Source organism: Gossypium raimondii, chromosome 10 (assembly GCF_025698545.1).
Source record: "Gossypium raimondii isolate GPD5lz chromosome 10, ASM2569854v1, whole genome shotgun sequence".
In the NCBI taxonomy this organism is placed as follows: domain Eukaryota; kingdom Viridiplantae; phylum Streptophyta; class Magnoliopsida; order Malvales; family Malvaceae; genus Gossypium; species Gossypium raimondii.
The window spans coordinates 61,541,208-61,565,668 of NC_068574.1; the positions used below are offsets into that span (position 1 = coordinate 61,541,208).

The 24,461-nt window shown below is 30.1% G+C and overlaps 3 protein-coding genes across 3 annotated transcripts; 2 read left to right on the forward strand and 1 right to left on the reverse strand.

The window, feature by feature from the left end:
* Nucleotides 1-2,237: 2,237 nt before the first annotated feature.
* Nucleotides 2,238-3,944, forward strand: LOC105778354 (alcohol acyltransferase 9). The gene has a single exon (XM_012602041.2). The coding sequence runs from the start codon at nucleotides 2,404-2,406 to the stop codon at nucleotides 3,745-3,747; it is 1,344 nt and encodes a 447-aa protein (XP_012457495.1). The 5' UTR covers nucleotides 2,238-2,403; the 3' UTR covers nucleotides 3,748-3,944.
* Nucleotides 3,945-11,261: 7,317 nt separating this feature from the next.
* On the reverse strand, nucleotides 11,262-11,750 carry LOC105775744 (probable CCR4-associated factor 1 homolog 11). Its single transcript, XM_012598213.1, has one exon. The coding sequence runs from the start codon at nucleotides 11,748-11,750 to the stop codon at nucleotides 11,262-11,264; it is 489 nt and encodes a 162-aa protein (XP_012453667.1).
* Nucleotides 11,751-14,284: 2,534 nt separating this feature from the next.
* Nucleotides 14,285-15,674, forward strand: LOC105778485 (ethylene-responsive transcription factor ABI4). Its single transcript, XM_012602202.2, has one exon. It carries the CDS (start codon nucleotides 14,396-14,398, stop codon nucleotides 15,302-15,304), a length of 909 nt encoding a protein of 302 aa, XP_012457656.1. The 5' UTR covers nucleotides 14,285-14,395; the 3' UTR covers nucleotides 15,305-15,674.
* The last annotated feature ends 8,787 nt before the right edge of the window (nucleotides 15,675-24,461 follow it).

Here is a 24,461-nt window from a genome sequence, read left to right on the forward strand (position 1 = left end):
ATATTCATCTTACATTTTAATCCTTTTACTATACTGAATTTTGATATTTAATCCATTTATCTTAATTTAACACAATTTTATCTCTCTACTTTTATAATGTTATAACAAGGTCCAAATTGATAACATCATTAGTTGTTGTTGTTGTTTTTTGATACAATACTTAGAATTACCCATAGCCCCTCCCTAACCCTTAAATAAGAGGATAATGCGCTTCAACGTACTCAAACCTACATCCTCTTACATTGGCAACAATGTCGATGCCAACTGAACTAAAATTTAATTGACATGTGTGCGTTTCTTTTAAATGTAAAAATCATGTATTTATTAAAATGGTATACTTTAACTTCAATAACTATGAAAATTAAAATTATATGATATATGAACTAGAACTAAAACATATATTCATAAATAAATATAAGTTCCTTTAGGATGATAAAAGAAAGGTTTTTAGGATTGGTTAATTATTATATGAGTTCCCACACTTTGCGTAAGTTATGGATTTAGTATATATACTTTAATTTGGTTAATTTTAGTTCCTATACTCTTTGAATTAATTAATTTTAGTCCTTATACTTTTCAAATTTTGAAATTTCAATCCTAACTCAAAAAGGAGTAGTTAAATATCTTGGTTAAATTTTGTTATCAATCTTGTACTAATGTAAAGTTATAGGTTTGGACTATGTTCTCCAATTGAATCATTCTTAGTCCATATACTTTTCAATTTCAAGTTTCAATTTTGACGCAAATGGTTGTTGTTAAATCCATTAACTTGCCTTTCTTTAGAGTAATATATGAAATTAGTAAGATAATGTGATATTACACATATGATGATATGTTTGTCACTTAATGAATTTAGCAACTACGGTTTTGTCAAGATTGAAATTTTAAAAATTTTAAAGTACAAGGACTAAAGCTTACCAAAATAAAATACAAGTACTACATCCACAACCTACACATAATACAGAGACTAATAACATAATTCAATCTTTAGAATTCATGGCTTAATTTACTTGTTATACATTTACTTTTTAAAATGAAATATTAAAATTGGATTCAATAAAGTACCGTGGAGGCCCTTGTACTTAGAGTCAGATTTCATTTTTTCCCTCTCTACTCAAAAAATGGGCAAATTAGCCCCTGTAATTAGATCAAAAAGCAAACTGATCCTTCTATTAAAATTTTCATCCATTTTACTATTAAAAACTAGTCCATACATCTTATGTGTCATTATTTGGTTATTCCATTAGCAACCTTAGTTTGTAATAGTACAAAAGAAAAAAAATTGTTAACAAAAATGACCAATTTACTTTTTGACCTAACTTACAGTTACTAGTTTGCCCTTTTTTTAAATAGACGGGCAAAACACAATTTGACTCTTAGTATAACGGTCTGCATTGTACTTTTACCAATTGAATTCATGATTATGGTGAATTAGCTATGGAACTTTGAGCATCAAGGTTTGAGTTTCACTTATACAAATCGTGTTGATGTGTTAAATTGATTTTAGTTATATTGTTGAGTTAATTATCCAGTTCAATACTTCTAATGATAATTATTATTGATATAATTGTAAATTCCAATTTAATTTAAACTTTGTGGATGGGAAAAACTGTGCTAAGAGATTTTTGTTTCCTCTATATAACTCTGACCTAATAAGTGGTGAAAAATTATAGCAGCCAAGGGGCCTTAATTTTTCTACTCTCAAAATTTTTGAAAATTTTAATTACACCATTATTTTTTTAGAAATTCTAATTAATCCATATAAAAATTTTGAAAATTTTAATTAGACTCTCTAGAATTTTTAAAACTCCTAATTAAACCCTCTAAAAGTTTTAAAAACTTTGAATTCTCTTTAAGCCTTCCAAAAATTTTGAAAAAAAATAAATTAAGCAAAGGTCAACTCATTTTGGAGAAAACTTTATATCTGGCATTTGCCGAGAGTTAACATACCCCCTCAACGAATCGAAATATTAACACTTGATCAAGACAAAAATCTAATTAGGAATAAACCAATTCATTGAGGGGTCTGTCAGCTCTTTACGAGAAAAAGTCTGCCCCCAATGATATATAATCAACGTTGTTTGAAGTAGATTGGACCAGCCAATCAAACTGATTGGATTGAGAATCGATTAGAATACAGATTCAGAAAAAATTATTAGATTAATTAACTCGGGAATCGATACAAACACATTGAACCGAATAAAAAACCAATTTCAACCATGGAGAGAAACATAGTGACAAAAAAAGTTCCAGTTCTGTTACCAAAGAGAAAAAACTAAATCCAGTTCTCCAGACAATATATATATGTAACTCTTACTCGACCTTATATATACCCATATGAACCTCACATTCTTCCCTAACCCCCCAAAAAAAACCCAACAAAAACCTTAAAACGCCACAAACATGGGATCGTTAGTTCATGTCAAAGAAGCTGTTATTGTAACACCAGCGGAGTCAACTCCAACTGGAGTCCTTCCCCTCTCACCTCTCGACTCACAGCTTTTTCTACGTTTCACAATTGAATACCTTCTGGTTTATAAACCTCACCTCCCATCCGACGTTTTAAACCCACGCGCCACCGTGACTCGTCTCAAATCAGCTCTAGCAAAAGCCTTGGTCCCATATTACCCGTTCGCCGGTCGTGTTAGGGCCAAACCCGACGGCGATGGTGGACTCGAAGTTGTTTGTAGAGGACAAGGTGTTTTGTTCATCGAAGCTGTCTCCGATTATGAAGTTAACGAGTTCGAACGAGCTCCACGGTTCGTAACTCAGTGGAGGAACTTCTTGTCGGTCCACGTGGCGGATGTCTTAAAAGGGGCCCCACCACTTGTCGTCCAGCTGACCTGGCTTAAAGACGGTAATGCTGTTGTCGGTGTCGGCATTAATCATTGCCTTTGTGATGGTATCGGCAGTGCTGAGTTTCTGAACTCGTTTGCTGAGTTAGCTTCCATGAGTCAAACCAAGTTTTCTGAGTTCAAGTTTAAACCTAAACCTGTTTGGGACCGTCACCTTCTAAACCCTCCGCCACCGTTCAGGCCATCAAGAAATAATAATAACTCGCCGAGTCACCCCGAGTTCGACCGAGTCCCAGACATTTCCGGGTTCGTGGCTCGTTTCTCCAACGAAAAACTCGTGCCCACTTCATTCATTTTCAATAAAACAAACCTCGACGAGTTAAAAAAGGTAGCGCTTTCAACGAGTAAACTCACTGAGTCGAATTATACATCGTTCGAAGTTCTCTCAGCTCATATATGGCGGAGCTGGGCTCGAGCTTTAAACCTACCTTCAAACCAAATATTGAAACTGCTTTTCAGTATCAACGTTAGGGAACGAGTCAAACCGAGTTTACCCAGTGGGTTTTACGGCAACGCGTTCGTGTTAGGCTGTGCTCATACCACCGTCAAGGACTTGACGGGGAAAGCATTAGGGCACGCGGCAATGTTGGTGAAGAGAGCTAAAGAGCGAGTGGATAACGAGTTTGTTAAATCAGTGGTGGAATCGGTGAGCCGGAGTCGAGCCAGTCCGGACTCAGTTGGGGTTTTGATATTGTCACAATGGTCAAGGCTGGGATTAGAGAAGATTAACTTTGGGATGGGGAAACCGGTTCACGTAGGACCAGTTTGCTGCGACCGGTATTGTTTGCTATTGCCGGTTTTTAATCGGACGGACGCGGTGAAGGCTATGGTGGCGGTCCCCTCGACTGCAGCCGCCAGATATGAACATCTGGTCAGGAGTTTCTGCTCTTGAGGACCACTGGATTTTGGCCCTTTCGTTGACCTTTTCTTACTACAACTTAATTTTGACTTTTATTTCAAATTCTTCCTCTGCCTCTTTTTTAACTGACTGATCTCAAAAGTAAATTAAAGAAGCACTAGAAGCCACAAGGTTTTTTTTCTTCTTTTTTTTTTATATGTACATATATATTAAGAAAATTATGTTGTTCACATTTGGAAGGTTAATTAATTTTAAGTATTAATGTACTACCAACTTTAAAAAAAATCACATTAATTATTTACTCAATCCATTTTTCTGTAAACCATAAAAACTCCGAGGTTTCTTTTGAGGTTAAACTGTAATTTTACTACATCATTAAATTAACTCAAGCCATCTGTCCAATTCAAATTTTAAATTTCAAATAAAACTCGAGCTTTTTACTATCAAAAGAGAGAAACCAAGTGAATGGTCACATTTCAATTTTTGGAACTTTATTCAATTTGGGTTTGGGTTTTGTCCTTGTTTCCACCCTTTAACATAGTGTAAGGTCCCCTTCCTATGTTAATGGAATATTTTGGAAGAAACACAAGGTAGAACAAATATGGACCTCATCTCTTGCGCATTTCCCCCATGTGCAATAGTTGTCCTAAAGTTTGATAAATTCAAAATTAATTTCTAGCCTCATGAATACGACACTTCAACCTTTATGGCTTAATGGTTCAAATTCCAGTGGTTATTAGCACGTCTGTTAGTCCTAATCTTGACATGATTTAATAATTGATTCATTATTTTATTTTTAAAAAAAGGTTAATTTGATTATACATCCTCAAAGTATTGCTCAGATTCTACATTTGTCCCCAAAATCAGAATGTTCTGGCTAAGTTCTCACAGTATCAGTATGGTATCAAACAAGTCCTTCTGTCAACCTACTTGTCAGCTTGGGTGATTTGACATGAACCATATTTAAAATATGTGGATCAAATTTTGGAGGGCACAAGCAATTACAATACAAGTGGGGAAGGAGAAATGATTTTACAAACACAAGATCGAACCTTAGGCCTCATGCCAACCAACTTGAAACTCATACAAGTTTTGCCACTAAGCTAGTGGCGTGATTGACATCATGTGAGTCAAATTTATGCATGTTTGTACCTATCATGTGAACATCTTGGACCTGATGTGATAAGAAAACACAACTCCCCTAAATATTAATGGCATGTTTAAACTTGATTCATGTATTTTAATTACACTCCATGTTGTACCCGAGTTGTTATTTAGCGCCCAAGCTGACCTTATGTTAATGGAAGGACTTGATTGATATGATATCGATGCTCTGATAAATCAATTAGAACATTTTGAATCTTAGGGACCAATTTAAAATCTAGGCCATTGTTTTAGGACATCCAATGAATTAACCCGAAAAAATAAATTCAAAAGAAACTACAAGATACCCTTGTCTTAAAAAATAAACAATTTTGTTTATTTTATATTAAAAAAAAATCATACACGCATGCATTCAAACATTGAATAAAATGGATGGTCTAATTCCGCCTGCCCCCTTCCTCGCACTCTTTGAATTTCTCAAATTTAGTCCATTCGCTTTTATACATTTCTTATTATTACCCACACCCCAAATCCTTAAACCGGAGGATAATAAGCCTTTGAACTCATATTCTCTTAATTCTTGAAACACCACTGATAATAAGCCTTTGAACTCATATTCTCTTAATTCTTGAAACAGCAGTGGTGCCAAAATGATTCTCACTACTTATCAAATTTGAAAAACTAAAGTCTAAATGACATTGCTAATTGGTTTTTGTTAAATTTAAATACATGTTATCGATCAGATTTTAATTTTTAAATCAGAATCTTGTACGTCAAAATGTCGCATATTCAAATTTAATGAATTAATGTAGGGTAATGACCAAAATGATTCCCTTTGTTTTATTTAGTTAATTCAACAAATGTGTCCCTTAATTTGCTGAGAAAAAGACAAGCTTATTTGACAATGTATTTTAGCCTAAAATATTCTCTTACAAATATCTTTGTGAGAGATTTGGAAGCAACCTTTGAATAATATCTCCCTTGCTGCCCCTTAAATCTTCATCATCTTCCCATATCTAATTATAATATGCAAAAATGATAGCTCATACATTAATGTACCATGTTACAATCGTGTTTCCAATTCAATACTTTAACATTCGAATATAATATTTCGAACTATAAAATTAGAGAATTAATATTCGCACGCATTATAGAAACATACCTACATTATATACGCACAAATGATAGAAACATATCTATATCATATACGCACACATTGCGTTTAAATGGAACTGAACAAATAAAGATTTACCATTTGCCAACTCCCTTCAAAGAGTCAAACCCAAATAAATTTTATGGACGAAGAACTCTAGAATATTATGCTTTTTTTTTTTTTAGTTTTAATCTACCTTTTATATTTGTGTAGGGGATTTTGGTTTGAATTTTTTTTTTAATTTTCAAATTGTTCATGATAATTTATTTGGATTTTTTGTTTTCCATATTAATTTTATTTTGATAAAATTAACTTTATTTTATAACTTTTGAATATTATTTGGTAAAGTTATAATGCATTTTTCATAAATATTTTTAAAAGTATTTTTTCAAGTAAATAAAAAATAATCAATAACTCTTATATATTTTTGAAAAAAATACAGTCTTTTAAGTTACTTGTATTCTAAGTAAATATTTTTTTACATCATAAAAATTATAAATTAAATATAAAATAAAATATGGTTCAGCTTTGATAATTGTAATTTTTTAACTTGCATTCCAAAAATCATCCAAGCACTTTGGTTTTATCCATTTTCGATTTTTTATTTTTTTGCTCACATTGTGGTCAGGGGTGAAACCAATGAATTTTTTAGGGGGGCAAAATTAAATTGTATTTTTTACGATAAAAAAATTATAATTTTACCATTTTAATAGCCTATATATTTATAACTTTTAAAAGATTAAATCAAATTTTTATATTTTTAGGGGGTCAAAGTACAATTTTACATTTACTAATTTTAAATTTTAAAAATTCCAAGGGGCCCAAATAAAAAAATTTCCATTTTAGGGGGGTTGGACCCTTGCTAGCACCCCCTTAGGTTCGCCCCTGCTTGTGATAGTGTCCATGGTTCAAGTCGGATAAAATTTAGGTCGATTCTATTTATGGCATCAACATCATACATAGTTGTCCAAATCCAATCCGACTTGAAATATGAGTCTCAATTTTTTTCCAAGTTCGTCTTCTTTTATAAATGATTAATTGAAGCTTACTTATATTTTTTAAAGAAAATATGTTTTATTCCAAATTTATTAATTTTATATGCTTCTCCTCTTATTAAAAATTTAAACATAAACAATTTAATTTTTAAATATTTACTTTATCATATTGTATAAATATTTTTCAGTAAAATATAAAAATACATAATATACAAAAATAAACTAATCTCAAGTTATGAATATCGAAACCCAAATTCAATTCATATTTTAAATGATCCTAATCATTTCACTTGATCAATTTCTCGAATTGGTAAGAATTGATGTTTGCTATTGAAGGACAATAATAGTTTTGTAATGTGCTCTCTCTTTTAATTTTTTCCGAATGAATGCAATCAACATTTTTCTTATAAGAGATAAAGGGTATGAAATATTTAAAATTCGAATCTAAAATCGATATCAACCGAAGATTTAAACATAAATTCTTTATCATTTTACTCGTGATTCAATCGAGAAGAGAACGATCCTAATCGCCAATAAAATGGGCCAAATAAATTTTCTCATAAGATGCAATTTGAACCAATTAAACAGTACAATCTCTAGAATTGAAGCCCAAACATAGTAATAGAAGGCCTAGAATGGACCATGGAAATACACAAGTCCAATAACCCTTCAAATATTAAGAAAAGGGGTAAAGGTAACATTTGGTCCCTGAATTTCAGAAATTTTCTCAATTTGATCCTGAATTTTTTTCTATATATCCACATTAATCTTGAAACTTGACATTTTTTCGTAATTTTGGTCCTTGTGATGATGATTAATTTTTTAAAATTGAAATTTTAAGTTATTTCAATTTTATTTAGATACATTATTGCCTATATATTTTGATAATGTAAATAATGCTTATATAAATAAATAAAATTGGAATAAAAAAATAATTTAGAAAAGAAAATCTCATAAATGGATATGTTTTAATATAAAAATACTTTTTACAGGAAAAATATCCTCTATGGATAATGTAAAGTACTGACAAGAGGAATCGAATTAAACAAGTGGATAAATATAAGAACTGATTATTTTATTTATTTTATATATGAATTAGATTATGATATATTTAAGATGTGGGTGAGAAAATATATTTATTAATATATATATATATATATATATATATATATATATATATAAACCAAATGTAAATTTAATTAAAACGATGAAATTAAAATTTTCAAGTTTATAATTCTTCATTAAAATATTTTTATAGATATAATATATAAAAGAATAAAACTACATTATGGGTAATTTATTCATTTTTCAACTGAATTTGTTTCGATTAATTCGTGATATCAATTCAGTTATGAACTTAAATATAATGATATAGATATATTGATTAGAGATAAATATCTAAAGTATATATGAACTTTGATTTAATGTGTGACGTCATACACGAACTTTGATTTTGTGCGATTTTATACATGAAATTTTGATTTGATTTGATTCAATTTTCACAAATCACTAACAACATTATCAAATTAGCACCATTTTTTGTTGATATATTGCATGAACAAACAATTATATTAATCCAATATAAAAATAAATGTATGCATTTGTTATACCCCTACCTGTGTTAAGACACGTGGCAAGTTAAAAAGACGTCTGAGCAGTAAGGTTGCCACCAGCAAGTTGGGAGGTCACTTGTAAGGTCACTCTTCTGAGATGACCACCCGGGCAACGGATGGTCTAATTTTCATTAGGAACATGAAGTTGGTGGTCACCAAACATCACGTGGGCTCAACTGCTTTATCCTATTAAGTCAAAACGAATGGCAAAATCTATCTTGTCACATGCATCATCGTCTCATTGAAGACATCCCTCGACGTGAGTCGTAATGATGGTCAGATGGCTAGTCCAACACGTTAACACCACCTTGCATGGGACCTTCGCCTGTAAATATCTCCAGGAACGATGAAGAAAGAAGACACTTCAAGAACACTAAGCCTACACTCTGCCAACACTCCTTTAGCTTTCAACCTTTATACTCTCTTCACCTTCATTCTACATAATCTCCAACTCTCCGTCCCAATTGGGTGAACCAGCCTCCATAACAACCACCACTCTCTCTTTTCTACTCTCTCATTATTGTATCGTTGTATCAACAATAGTCATTCTTCTAAATGTGTACAATTGAATTAAAAATCAAAGTTTAATGTATACATATGAACCACAATTCAAGTTTCATATATATAATTGTACCAAATCAAAGTTTATGCATCAAACTACACATTCGACGAAAGTTCATGCAAAAGAATGAATTATTTAATAGTTTTTCAACGATGAATGTACCTGAGAGGTCCTTCTAATATAGAAATTTGGTCAAATTAGTCTTCGTACTACTGAAAAGAATCAAATAAAGTCAAATTAGAATAAAACTAATATTTACTTGTTTAATAAATGCAATATTTTAAAGTTTTTATGTTTCTATGATTTTTTTTAGAATTGAACTACAATTAAAAATCATATTTTTCAAGATATTTTTATACAAAGAAATGTCAACTCCGATATAATTTGAACTTATTTGATTCTTTTTAATAGTATAAGGACTAAATTGATTCATTTAATAATAAAAGAATTAATTTGATTCAATCCATATAATACAAAAACTTTTCAAATATTTTAACCATCTCTTAACTAAATTAATGTTTGATTTATTGGTAATACCAAGTCTATAAAAACATAAATGGTACGGATATACATAAACACATGAAATCATTTCATATGAGAGAAAATTAATTTGACTGTAAAAAGATTTTATTTCAGAGATTGTGGGTCTAAGTGGAACAGCGGCCTTCCCAGCCAACCCCACACGACTCTTATTTCTACAATAGAATACAATGGAATAATCACATGCATGGTAGTCGGTTTTATTTCAATATTTAAAATATTAATATTTGTTGTCATTTTAATTTTAATTTGATTGGTATCGATATTGTTATTGGTGTAAGAAAACGTGAGTTCGAGTACATCAAAGCGCATTATCTTTCTATTTAAGAGTTGGAGAGAAGCTATGGATAATTCTAAATATTATATTAAACAGAACAGATATGATAAGAACTTATAATGTGATTAATATTAAAAAAATTATTTTTTTAGTACTTTTCATGTTTATTTTATAATTCACGTTTAAGATTCATAGCTATCTCTTTGGATAATATAGTCTTTAAAGTTCGAATTATATTCTCCGCTTAAGAGTACAATACGTCTTGTCACTACACTCATAATCTTAAATCGAAATACCAAACGCGAATGGTGATTTACGACTTGTGGCATTAGACCCCAAAGTTATTAAAAATTTAATTAAGACTTTTTAAAATCTTTATAAATTTTCATTATTTCTCAAATTTTCTTAAAAGGTTAATTAGCTCTCTCAAATTTAATATGTACCCGAACAACACATACATACATAGATGCATAGTAAGTGTATGTGTATATATGTGTGTGTGAATTAATGGAGGTGGTGGGTATTGCGAGTTACGAGGGTAAAGCCAGTGAGATGCCCTACCACATGCTTTGCTTTTTCTTCACTTTTAATTTCGAAGCCCTTTGTGTGGCTAAGTGGAATGCTTTCAATTCCTCATCTTACATGAAGACACCTCATCACTCTTCATGCAAAATTCCCAGTTATTTTCTAATTAACATTTTCTCTTCTTTTTCTCTATTCTTCAAACCTCCACTTTCATTTTACTTTATCTGCCATTATATGATTAAATGGACAAACCCCAGCTATACGATGGTTGAACAAAGTTATTTTATAATTTCAAACGTCTTGAAAATTTCATATAACATCTTATTAAGTAAATTCTCTAATCGAGAAATAACGATATTTGCATTTGATTATGTATGTAATTTATGTTTCTAAATAAAAGAGAATAAAATGTTTCATCTTATGGTTTTAACTAATCCGTATAATGTTAAGGGAAACAGCAACATTTGATTTGTCTCGTTCCACTTAGATTCAAAAATATTTTTGCTCTTGAACTTCATAAAACATTGAAGCATGAATAGATTGTCCGACCCGGCTTGATGACTTGATCCGGTAATACAGGCTACGTTTAATGTTTGAGCTATTTTCTCTAAACTGCCTAGCAGCCCCAAAAACTTGAAGGTATGTTTGAGGTCGAAAATGTTGCAGCCAAATAAATAAGCCAATTGATATGCACAAATGAGTGAAGATGCAAAGGCAGTGGATTTTGAGTAAGAATATTTAACATGAATCCGAAGTCATAAGTGCTGTGAAAAGTAATTCATGTAATACTTTTCAGACCATAGGAGTTGAAAACCAAGCCGTAATCCCAAAACGTCTTTGCAAAATCTTTAGAATCAATCCCCTTCTCTTTATTCTTCTCAAAATCTATCCCTTGATGTTTGAACAACTCGATCGAATCGCTAGCATAGTGGTCTCGATTGATATCGAAATCTCTGAAATTAAATTCCCAAATGTAAGAAAATGGAAAATCAAAGTCTAGTAAATTACTCTGAGCATCTGAAAGACTCAAGCCGAGTTGAATAATTTGAAGCGTGTCAACATTTGACTTCATATAGTGATAATTGATAACCGGATTACCTTCACGAATCACTTGCTTACCAGGTTTAAATATAGTCCCCGGAAATTCAATATCTATAGATAGAAAAGGATACGTCAAAATTGCTTCCTTAATCATCAAAAGTTCACTGTCCGAATCTTCAGCAAAAACCCGTCTCACAACAATCGACTTATTGCCAAAAATCGACATCGTTGGTCACAATAATCTCTTCTTTCTCTGATTTGTAATGTTTATTTACTGTCTGTGTTGAGTGCTGACTTTAAGAATTGTTTTTAAGCTTATTTATTAAATAGATGTAATTTCACTCAATTGAGCAAAGATTATATATAAGCCCCACAATTAATCCTACCTCAATTAGGATTTATATAAGCTTTTCTTTTAGTTTTCATTCAATCCCATCTCAATTAGGATTTAAATAAGTTTTTCTTTTTAATTTTTGTTTTAATTCCACCCAAATTAGGATTTATATAAGCTTATCTTTTAAATTTTTGATTTAATTTCACCTCAATTAAGATTTACATAAACTTATCCTTTTAATTTTTCATTTAATCTCACATCAATAAGGATTTAAGCTTATGTAATTTACCAACTTTACTTCTCAATTTATTATAATTATCAATTGGATCCATTATAAGATTAAAACCAAGTTTCTTTTAATCTTTTCAAATTATAATTTAAGTTGTGGGTTTAAAGTGAATTAATGATTGGTAAAAATATTATATATTTGTTTGAGTTTTGTATGCTAGGAAATATATTTTTAATTTTTAGAGAAAATATATGTTATTAAACATTTACTAATTTACGATAACATAGCTAGAGGATATTATATATTTAATTTTTATATCTTATAAATTACATAATATATAAAAGATTAAATTTAAACTTGAGTCTTGAATAAATTTAAATTTTTATCCAACCTCATTCCTAACTTAATATTTCTATTTAAATCCTTTCATGAAAATGTCCTTTGCAACTTGATAAATTCAAAGTACAGTCCCTTTTCCTTCCATCTTGGAAGTCTGTTTTAAGCATTTATATATAAGATTCTGTCTGCAGGACTTATCTATATCACATTATCACATGCATGCATGCATGACCCTAAATTAATTAAGCTTCATCCAATGATACATACATACATACATGCATGTATCCATGCACGCATGCATATAATACATATATACTTGCAGGCACAGTTGGTGAGCATTTGGATCTTCTACAAACAGCTGAATGATTACTTTATCGAGAAGCAAATAGCTTAGGTCCATTGATCTTCAAAGGAAACCTTATTCACCAAGTAAAAATAAGATCTCTGAGAAAAATATCTATGTATAGGTCTAATTATTTTCCCATATAGTTTATTTTGTCTTGAGATTTAATTTTTTTAAATACTAATTTTTCTATTTTAATTCCACAAAATATATTTTATTAATTTAATTTTACTTGGTAAAAATTTTAAACTGACCCTCTGTATGAAATGACTATTTGTATAAAGAGAGAAATAAGTCAATAACCAGGGGCGTGAAACCACAGACTAATGGTGGGTTTGGATGGACGATTGGGTGCAGTGCGGTGCATTTAGCTTACTTTTTGTCTCACGCTATAGTATCTAATCTCACCGCCACCGCTGTTTTTACACTAATAGCAGGTAAACACACCGCCAATCCAAACTCAACCTAAAATCTTTTCATTTTATTTCCTATCTATATTTTAAAAAATTAGGGTTTCTATTGAACATTTAAACCATTTTTTTAAATTATAATAATAAGAAACATAATGTTGAAAAATAAAAATACATCAAATATATATATGTATTAATTGCATTAAAAACTATCGATATGGATTCCTTCATTTGTTGAAGTGCCATTAGCAGTTCTCTCTGTACGAGGCTACTGCTTTAACTGCATGCAATGATGTGTGCCTTTCTTTTGGATTCTTATTTTGAATTTTGGAATAATTTTTTTAAATTTCAAAATTAGATTAAATTTATACATAAATTTTAATTTTATACGAACTTATAAAATTTTGATACAAATAAATAAAATTAGAATGGAACTTGAATATTCAACCAAAATATTTAAGCAGCATATTATGTGATGATTGGTTGCGAGTTTGATTATACTCATGTGTTGATATGCTTAATGTGCTTAGTTACCTATAATAACCTACTTTGAAAATCAACGAGCTTTTACGAGGGTATTATGTGTTCTTTAGATGTTGTAAGTATGGACTCTCAAAATTTTGTCTATCTATTTTAAAGAGAGTTTGCGAACTTCTTTTGAGGTCTAGACAAGTAAAACTATAACTATTGCACATCTTTCTAAACGAAGAAACTTTAACCCATGAATGTTAAGATATAAAGGTTCGATGAAGATATATAAACACCACTTGAAATAATTAATAAAATCATAATTTCGGCTATTCAACCATTAAGAGAAACGTTTTCTCTATAAATTCCAAGAAAGTTATTTGAGCAACACTTTTCCCTCAATACATTTCCTATGAATTTCCCGAAAAGACAACAGGGAAAAAAATCCCCATATGAAAACCCCAAAAGAACCCCAAACCCCAAAAAATCAACTAAAATATTAAATGATTCCCAATTCCCAAACAAACAAAAAAATAAAGTTTTCTGCCCTATACTTCCTTCACTGTTCAGCAATCTTTATATATATATAAACACCCACCGCCCTCATCCACCATTAACATTCATGACATTCAACTCAAAAACACAGAGGCTCAATGGCTCATCTTTTTCCACTATTCGACTAATCAAAGAACAAAGAACGAGGTAGTTTTTTTTTCCCTTTGGAAACCCTCCTTTTAAAGCACACACCATGGACCAAAACCATGACCAGTCTTCATTATCTCACCTTCCCCAAGAAGAACCCACCGCTACAACCACCACCACCACCACCACAACCTCCGATACCACTAGCACTACTAGGAAGTGTAAAGGCAAAGGTGGACCCGATAATAACAAGTTCAGATATAGAGGTGTAAGGCAAAGGAGTTGGGGTAAATGGGTAGCAGAGATCCGTGAACCTCGTAAACGTACAAGGAAATGGCTTGGTACTTTTGCTTCAGCTGAAGAAGCTGCTCGTGCTTATGATCGAGCTGCTATTGTTCTTTATGGTTCTAAAGCTCAACTTAATCTTCAACCTTCTATTTCATCTTCGTCTTCGTCTTCATCTTCACGAAGTTCTTCGTCATCATCTTCTTCTTCAACTACACAAAGTTTAAGGCCTTTACTTCCAAGGCCTTCAGGGTTTTCTTTTAGTTACTCAAACCCCACTTCTTACCAAGCTTCTTTAATGGCTGCCGCCGCCTCTAACGGTGGTTCTGGTGGTGGTTATTCGAGGTTTATGCCATATGGGGTTTATCAACAACAGCCTATGGTATATCCGTCCATGATGCAAAATCCTTTACAGATAGTTCAAAGTGAACCTAGCCTTGTTGTTGACCCTACTGTGACGACAACCTCGTATATGAATAACCCTAACCCTCAACAAGTACAACAACATGATCAACAAGGTGCTTTGTACGATGATGTTAACTCTCTTGTCGGTTCAGTTGGTTCAAGCTTGTCTTTATCGGGTCAAACATCGGTTGCACCTGTGGTTTCGGATCCTGGCTTAACAGTTGGACCTGGTTCACCATCTATATGGCCTTTAACAACTGATGATGAATATCCACCACCTTTCATTTGGGATTACATGGATCCTAATTTCATCTTTGATTTTTGAGGGGTTTTGCATGCAAGTTTTTTCAAAATTGAAGGACCGATTCAGCAAATAGTAATACTTCAAAAGAGCAAAGTGCAAGGAAAAATAAAGAGATTTTGCTTTATTTTCATTAATTTTATAGAGCTGCATGTGTTGTTTCTATACACTGCCTTGATGAGAAACCAATTGGAGGAAACTTTGAGAGATTTTTTTTCAAGGTATACAAGGCAAAGGCCAGGTTTTATATATATTATTGTTTAATTTCTTTTGAGGGGCTTTGGTTGAAAGGGTTTCTGATTTAGGGTTTATGGCTATTGGGTTTTGTGTTAGGGATATATATGGTTGAAATTTGGGAAGTAATAAATAAATCGATAAATTTGGGTGTGAAATATATTCCATCTTAAATCTTCTCATAAATTGAATCGAATTTTATGGTTTGATTTTCATTTGTTAAGATCCTTTTTTTGTAGTCTTGTTTTGTGATTGTCAATTTCATAGCATCTCCTACGCATATAGCCATATCCTTAGCTTAATATTTGGGGTTTTCTCTTTGTATTATCCCTCAATTGTTATATATTTTTCATTGGTTGGATCCTTTCTTATTGATTGATTTCTTCTTGTAAATTTCATACTCTTTCTTATGCATCAGTCTTATTTTTTCTCATAAATTGTTAAGATCCATCCAGTTTTTGTAGCCTTGTTTTGTGATTGCAAATTTCATACCATCTCCTATGCATATTGAATATACTTAGGTTATTGTTTAGTTGAAAGATTTGGGGTTCTCTCTTGTTATTTTTCCTCAATCATTATATATTTTTCATTGGTTGGATTCATTTTTTATTGTCTTGTTTTGTGTTGGTAATTTCCATACTCTCTTATGCATAAGTATTATTTTGGTTGCTCTCTTTTGTTCCCCTTAATTATCATTATTTTTCATTGGTTTGATCCATTATATTGTTTTTCTTTTTGCTTGTAAGTTCCTTACCATCTCTTATGCATGTATACTTGTGGTATTATTTGTTCTTTGTTGCACCAGGGAAAATTTTTTGTCCCACTTATTTTGCGAGGATTGTTTTATCTTGCAAGTTGTTAAATACTAGAGTTCGATAATACTAGACTGGATGAGTCAAGTTGGATTTGGTTGAGCTCAATCTGTATTTTGCTTATGGTTGGGTTTACTTCTCCTTGAGGGGTTTCGGGGTTACTTATAGATTATTTTGAGTTCAAGTCATTTTGGATGAGTTAGAGAATACTAGACTGGATGGTTCGGGGCAGTTTGGATTGAATCGATTCAAGCCTCGGTTATTTTGTTTTGGGTTCTTTATTAGGTAATTTCGAATATTAATTTCATTATATCTTTTCTTTTTGATATAATGTTTAGGATTACATATATTTTTTTTCAAATCTCAGATAAGAGGATAATGTATTTTAGCACACTTGAATCCACATTTTTTGCACTAGCAACAATGTTGATGGCAATCAAATTAAGATTCGATTCAATCTAATCACTTTTTTGTTAGTTGAGTGACACAAAACTGACGTGAATTTGTCTATTGGTTTAATAATAAATTTAGCTCTCTAATCTAATATTTATACTTGTTATTAATTTTGTATTAAATATAAAAAATTAATAAAATTATTTTAATGTTTATAAAATTCTTCTAAATATTGAAGATTAAATTTTATTTTAGTTCTTTAATGGGTCTAAAAAATGTTGGCTATTTTACACAACTCAACGTGATGTGGCATTTTAACAAAATATATAATTTATTTTATCAAATATTTATAAACTCTGAAATTTTCTAAAATAAAAATAAATACCTAAAGAAATAGAAATAAATATAATATATACAAACTGAAAATAGAAATTTTAAAAAATATATAGTATATATAAGCTCTAAATATATGTATATACATGAAATTTTTAACCAAATATTCAAAAGGAGTTTTGAGTTTCTTCATCGTGATTTTCAGAATTGCTTTTCTTTTCATGCTCAAAATTTGTTGTCAATATGGTGATGACTGAACTACTCATGTTGCTAATCAACATTCGAAACTCCTACATCATGGTAAACAAGCATGGTTCTTAGAACTATAACATTAGTAACAATTATAATAAACTGAAGATTAAATTTGTTAAATTTTTTATATTTAAGATCAAATTGATAGAAGCCGATTGAGTCTTAGTTCAACTGGCATGAGTATTGCTGCCAATGCACGAGGACGTGAGTTTCAAATGCACTGAAGTACATTATCTTCCTATTTATGGTTTGGAAGGGGCTATGGGTAGTTTTAAGTATTATGTCAAAAAGAGCAAATATCATCAAAACTTACATTGAGATTGTTTAAAAAAAATTAAATTTATAAAATTTATAAATATTAGAGGGCTAAATTTATTATTAGATCAATAAAAAAATCTCACACCAGTTTAATGGCTAAATTGAAAAAATTAATAATTGAGTGATCGAGATAGAACAAAATCAATAGTTTATGATCGTTTTTATATTTTATTTTTTATTGGTAATTAAATCCAATAGATTAAATTTGAATTCGGATCAATTGAGTTTGATTTAGTATATAGATAAAAAGAGATATAAGAGAAGCAATATTGAAAAACCTAAAAAGGGATTTACTAATTTCAACTATAAAGCCCAAAAGGAGTAGTGGATGGCTCTTTCAAATCCAATTGTATAGATTTCAATTTCTTGGACCACTTAATGTCTTTCAGGTTTCAACCTTAAAGGACCAATATCTTGAAAAACCACATTTTTTCTTTACAAAAGTACAATATCCAACCAAATCCACCTAACAAAACCATCTTTTTCATTTAAAAGAAGTTATATTTATGTGATAATAGGATAATTGAAATTAATTGGATAAGTTTGATTCATCTACTTATAGCCTTTTCTCAACCCATAAATAAAAAGATAATGCGCTTTAACGCGCTCGAATCCACGTCTTCCTGCATTGGCAATAATGCCCATACTAATCGAGTTAAGACTCGATCGACATATTTTTGTTATAGATTTGAATGAAATTTATAAAAATCAATTTAAACCCAAAACAAAATTTAAAAAATAACTTCAATTTAAGTATAAAATTTTCAAATTTTCACTTTAACTAAACTTTCATTAATTTTATATAATTTATTTTTCATTAACATGTTAAAATGAAAGCTTGTATATTATTTACTTTTTATTTCCAATAAAGAAAAATAACACAATTTCATTTCAATTTGTATCCGTAAAACATCATTTTATCAATCTCTATATATACTTTCAAAAAGGAATCCATGTAAAACGAAACTTACATGTCTAAAATTGCATACATAAAACTTGGAAATTAAGCTGATTGATATGGATATTGTTGTTAATATAAGAAGACGTGGGTTCGATTGCACTGAAGTGCATCATTCTCCTATTTATCAGTTGAGGAGGGATTATGGGTAGTTCTAGACATTGTGTCAAAAAGAGAAGATATGATCAAAACCTATAATGAAATTGTTAAAAAAAATTTGTATAATTATTTTTCATCAATTTGGTTCATTTGGATTGAGTTTTTGAGTTATTTCAAGTTCAAATAATTTTTTGTTTAAGTTATTTTTAATTTTGGACTTGAAATTTCTATTTTAGAGGGACCGAGACCTTATCACCCCGCGCTGCCGTTAATAATATATATTACACAACTTCATATTAAAATTTTATATGATTTACCCATTTATAATTTTCTAATCTTTTCTTTTACTAGAAATTTACTTTTTATTTACTAGAAATTTTATTTTTAAATATTTATGAAATGACTTAAAAACTTTACCAAATATTTATTCGAAAAGTCATAAAGCAAAGCCAAATCTGTCCAAATAAGTAAAAGAGTTCAAAACCCAAAATTAGTATGAAAAGAACTAATGTAAATCCAATAGGGAAGGACTTGAAACGTAAGCTTGCATATATAGATAATAACAGGGTTAATGTAAATTTTGTCTCGTGAATTTGACAATTAGATTTATTTTGGTATATATATATTTTTCATTTTTATACCTGAACTTGATAATTAGGCTTATGCAGTTCTCAAATTTGGAAAATGTAAAAGTTTGATGACGTGACACTTTAGGATTATACAACATGATCACCTGAAAATTTATTTTCAAATGATGATGTGATATAATCTCATAATGTTGCGCCATCAAATCTTGACAGAATCCATGTTCAAGAGTCAAAATCGACATAGTTACTAAGTTCAGACATCAAAATGGATAGAAAAAAGATACAGATACTAAAGTGAACTAGATTGCTAACTCTATAAACCAAAAATTATATTAACCCACAATTATATGTAGTAGATTCCTACTTTTCCAAACCCCATCCCAAAAATGTCTGTCTTAATTTTTAAAAAGTAAAAAGGGGAAAAAAAAATCATGGAGTATTTTTTTTTCTGTCCCTTAAAGATTAATCCGACTTAATTTTCCAACCCCAAAAGCAACCTCTATTGAAAGCAAAATTTGGACCTTTCATTCATTCCCTACACTCCAATGCTTCCATAATTAATGCAACCCCTTTAATTTTTTTTCAATTCTTAATATATTTTTTTCTTATTTATCACTAAATTTATTGTGCCCACCAACATTGATTTTCACTTCTAAGCAAAATTTTCCCAATCTTTTCTAAGTAAAAAATAATAATAAATTGTACTCTTAGTCACTCTAAATAGAGTCGTTTTCATTTTGATCAATATTTGTTGCTGTTGTTAATTTGATCATCCAAAGAAGAAATTGATTAATTAATCACTTTATCGTTAAATGGTAATGGAAAACTAACAATGCATTTGTACGAAAAAAGTTCAGAGTGACTAAAATAAGAACAACCCTTATTTATAGTGATTGACAGATAATTTACCCTAATTTTAGAGTGACTAACATGGAAATGTGTCATTTGTCTTCTACTAACATTTAACGGTGAAGCAATCAATTTGATCAATTTCTATTTCGAGGTGACCAAATTAACAAAAAAAAATTGGGATGACCAAAATAGAAATTACTCAGATTTAGAGTGGCTAATAGGATAAATTACCCTAAAAGGTTAAAATTAAAAGATTTTTCAAAAAATTAGGATCTCACAAAGTAGAAACAAATAAAAATTCACTTTTTTTACATAATTTAATAGACTTTGTATTCAATTTAAACACTCCAAAGTCCTTTTTTTCCCTTATTGGGATGTACCATCATTATCATCAAAGAAAGGTTTCTTTTATGATTTATATGAATTAGGAAACCCTAAACCTCAAATTGTTGAAACAAATGCTTGATATGATAAATGATCACTTATCATATATGTATCAATGGATAAAGAAAATTTTAAAATAATAAAATATCTATAAACTTTGCCACTTTATTTAGATAAGCTTTTATACTAATTGTATGCTTGAAAAAAAAGGAAAATTTAGTAATTTTATTTTGAGGTTTGGGATAAAATATAAAATTATAAAATGTTGAACTCTAAAATGACACACTTTTATGTGTTAATTGCATATATATTTTGAGTATGATTCTACTAAATTGTGCTTTTTATGGTTTTTTATCTTGTAGGGACCAAATTGAAGGCAAAAGGAAATTTGGGAGCAAAAAGCGTGAATTTAAAGATAAAATGGGCCAGCATGTGAAATAGGGAAGAAGTGGTGCCAAAAATACAATGTGTGAAAGACTTGGGGGCAAAAATTCAAAGAAGAGATTTATAAACAATAGGACTCTATTTAAACTTGAATTTTATTAGGATTATTATTTAGATTTAATTTCAGCTTTTACCTTTATTTATCTTTTAGAGTTTTAATAGAAACAAATTAGGTTTTGTATGTACTATAAATAGGGGATGGAGTGACATAAATAAGGACTCATATTTTCTAAAAAAACTCCGTCGGCTTTTGTTCCTTTTATTATTCAATAAAATTCCATTTGATTAAACTTATTTATTTTTTCCCAAAAAGCATGACCTACTAAACTCATCTAGCCAAAGGTTGTCGAGATTCCTCAAAAAAAGTCCATGAGGCTTAGAATACGCATTTAGCCTTCTCAACGAGTATTCATCGTTTCTCCGCATCACGAGACTGACGCTTTCGTCCATATCCTTCCAAAAGTGATCTTTTCATCTTGTGCAAAGGCGGCCGCTTTATATGTTTTGGGAAAGTTGCATAGTTGGTTCGTTAGCTTACTACGTCAGTGGTTGTCGAGCCCAAGAGAGAAGATGGTGTGGCATTCGCCATTGAGAAGTGATGATCTAGTGTAAGACGGTCCCACAAAAGTGATGGTTGGCTAGATTCAGGTTCCTCTAAATCGTAAGGCTAAAATCTAAGTGGAGCTAGTGGTCGTAGGCATACTCTTCCACTATAAGTTGCTTATTCTGTCATGAGAAGGATCACCTTAAAGCAGAGGATTGAACCCAATGAGGATCGAGACAACCGGAGGCTGGAATCTCTCAATCAAATAACCTTTTTTTTCTCAATTATGTTTCTATTTACAATTTTGATTTCAATTTATACAATTCCAACCCCTCTATATTTTTAATTTTGTTTTTTTTTCAAGGTACGCTACTTTTTCTTGGGCATGACTATGCTTGGGATCTCGAAGAATAAGAAGTTGTGCAAATCCAATCCCTGAGGATTTGACTCTACTTCCCTTATACTATTCTTTTTCGTTATTTCATAGGGATAGGTTATTTTTTGTGCTTTCAACGACACACCAAACGTGCTCGAACCCACATCTTCTTATATTGACAATAACATCCATATCAATCGAGTTAAAAATAAATCCTAATTAAATAATCTATATTTATATACATGTAGAAAAATAATAGAGATTTATATAAATAAAATGATAAAATTTAAGAATTTAAAAAATGTTTTGAACTTAGCAGATCAAGTTGATTTGAAATTGTTTTTTTAATTTGAGTTTTATTAAACTAATTTGTTTAGATTAGGCATAAACCCATTTGTTCATCTAAAATTTTTAATTTTATTGAATTATTAATATTTTTAGATTAAAATAAAAGTAGATTCAATCACCAAAGTGACAAAAAATTATATTTACGTGATTTTCTATTCTCTACTATATATACCGAGGAAAGATCTATTTATATCATTGTAAAACTACTTAATTTTTGTGTACTTAATATTTTAATAAGTTGATCATCACATTTAATGTTTCTTCTATGTAGATCATACATGTCAAGTTTTGAGTAAAATAAAAATGTCTAACAATTTGTTTTATATAAAAAAAAAAAGAACTTTCATCCATTAAATATAAAATAACAAGGACAATATTTTGGATTAATAAATGGTTGGAAGAAGTGGCAATAAATTGCTTCCCCGGGTATTTGGACTGAGCTAAAATCTCAAAGTCATCATTACCGTGAGGACTTTATCTGAAAATACCATGTCAACCCAAATATGATTAATTTCATACCACAAAACGAAAAGAAACACTTAATTCTATACCAAAAATAAAATAAAATAACTTCGATTTTACACTTATACTGTGACTATCTCCATATGTATATGTATGTATGGGGAGGGATACACTTACACCGTATAAAATGTAAAACTAAAGTAGTTTTACGTCTTGTCTCATTCATGTGGCAAAAAAGACAAAGTATTATTTTTGATCTCTTATATATATTGTTTTTATTTTTTAGAGCCAGATCAATTGTCAAACTGGTCAGGCCATCAATTCTTGGTTTGATCAATTCATCCTGTTAATTTGATCAATAAATTATTAAAAATAATAGAGAAAATCAGTTCAATCATTTTTTAGCTTGGTTCAATTGGTTTGTATCGGTTTGCATGTCAATCAGTTCAACCTCAATCTTATGACCAATAGTCAACCGATTCACACTCCAACCGGATTGGCCTGTTTGGTTCTAAAAATATTGGTTTTAATCAACAAAATAACTTTTTCGAACTCGTCAAGTTGAGCAAGTAGGTGGTGAAGTTCGAAAACATAATTAAATGTCATTATCTCAACCTCAAGAGGGCGAATTTCGAGCAATATTGATATTTTCATCCATTACAAAAGAAGAAGAAAGTAAGAAAAAAGAGGGAATAGTAAAAAAAATTAAAGAAAAATAATGTAAGAGAAATATTTTTTAAAAGTTTATATGAAATGACGGATTATTATCGGCTGAAATTTTTTTAACGGATATAAATTTTTGTATAAAATAGGTAATATAAAAATAGTTTAGATACCATTTGAGATCAAAAAGATATTTAGGTACCAAAATGGAAGAAAATGCATAGTTTAGGTACCAATTATGGGTTAAGCCTTTATTTAAAAAAATAAATTTACGGGTTTGACGAAGAGGGTACCAACTTGAGAAAAAAAAAGTAGTTTAAGTACCAAGATGGGGAAGATGGTATAGTTTAGGTACCAATTTGTGAGTTAATCCAAAAAATTTTATATAGATTTTCAAGTGATGATATGATACAATTTGTGGTTGAACAGGTTAGACCATCAGTTCCTGATACAACTAGTTCGATCATTAAACCAACAATAAATAAAAATTTATAAAAGTCTAAAAAATTAAAAATATTAAACTAGTTCAACACGCTCGGTGATCGATTTTTATTAATTCCAAGCAGTTTTTTAATCAATCAGTAGTGAAAAATTATATTACCCAAAAAGAAGGTTAAACTACCAAAATAGTCACTTTTGTTTGCCTCAGGTTACATTTTAGTCACTTATGTTTGAAATGTTATGTTTTAGTCACTTACGTTATCGCGTTGTAACATTTTAGTCACTGAGCCGTTAATTGTTATTAATGGTGTAACGGTATGCTGACATGGCACATTAAATCATCATTTCAAACAAAAATTTTAGGTTAAATTCTACAATTGGTCCTTATCTTTTTTTTTTCATTTTAAGCAATTTAATTTTTTTCTTTTATGTTCTTTTAACTTTCTTTTTTTTTTCTTTAGTTTCCATTCTTTTCTGCGTCTCCCTTTGTTTTCATCATTTCTTCATTTCTTTTAACGTAATTTTCTATGTTTTCAATTTGTTAAAACTAGTCCACCAGCTCGCCTCACTCAAAAAAATTAAATTGTTTTTTTTAAGTATAAGAACTATTTTTGAAAAATAGAAAATATAGAAAAACTACGTTAAAAGAAACGAAGAAGGAAGGAAAATAAAGAGAGAAGC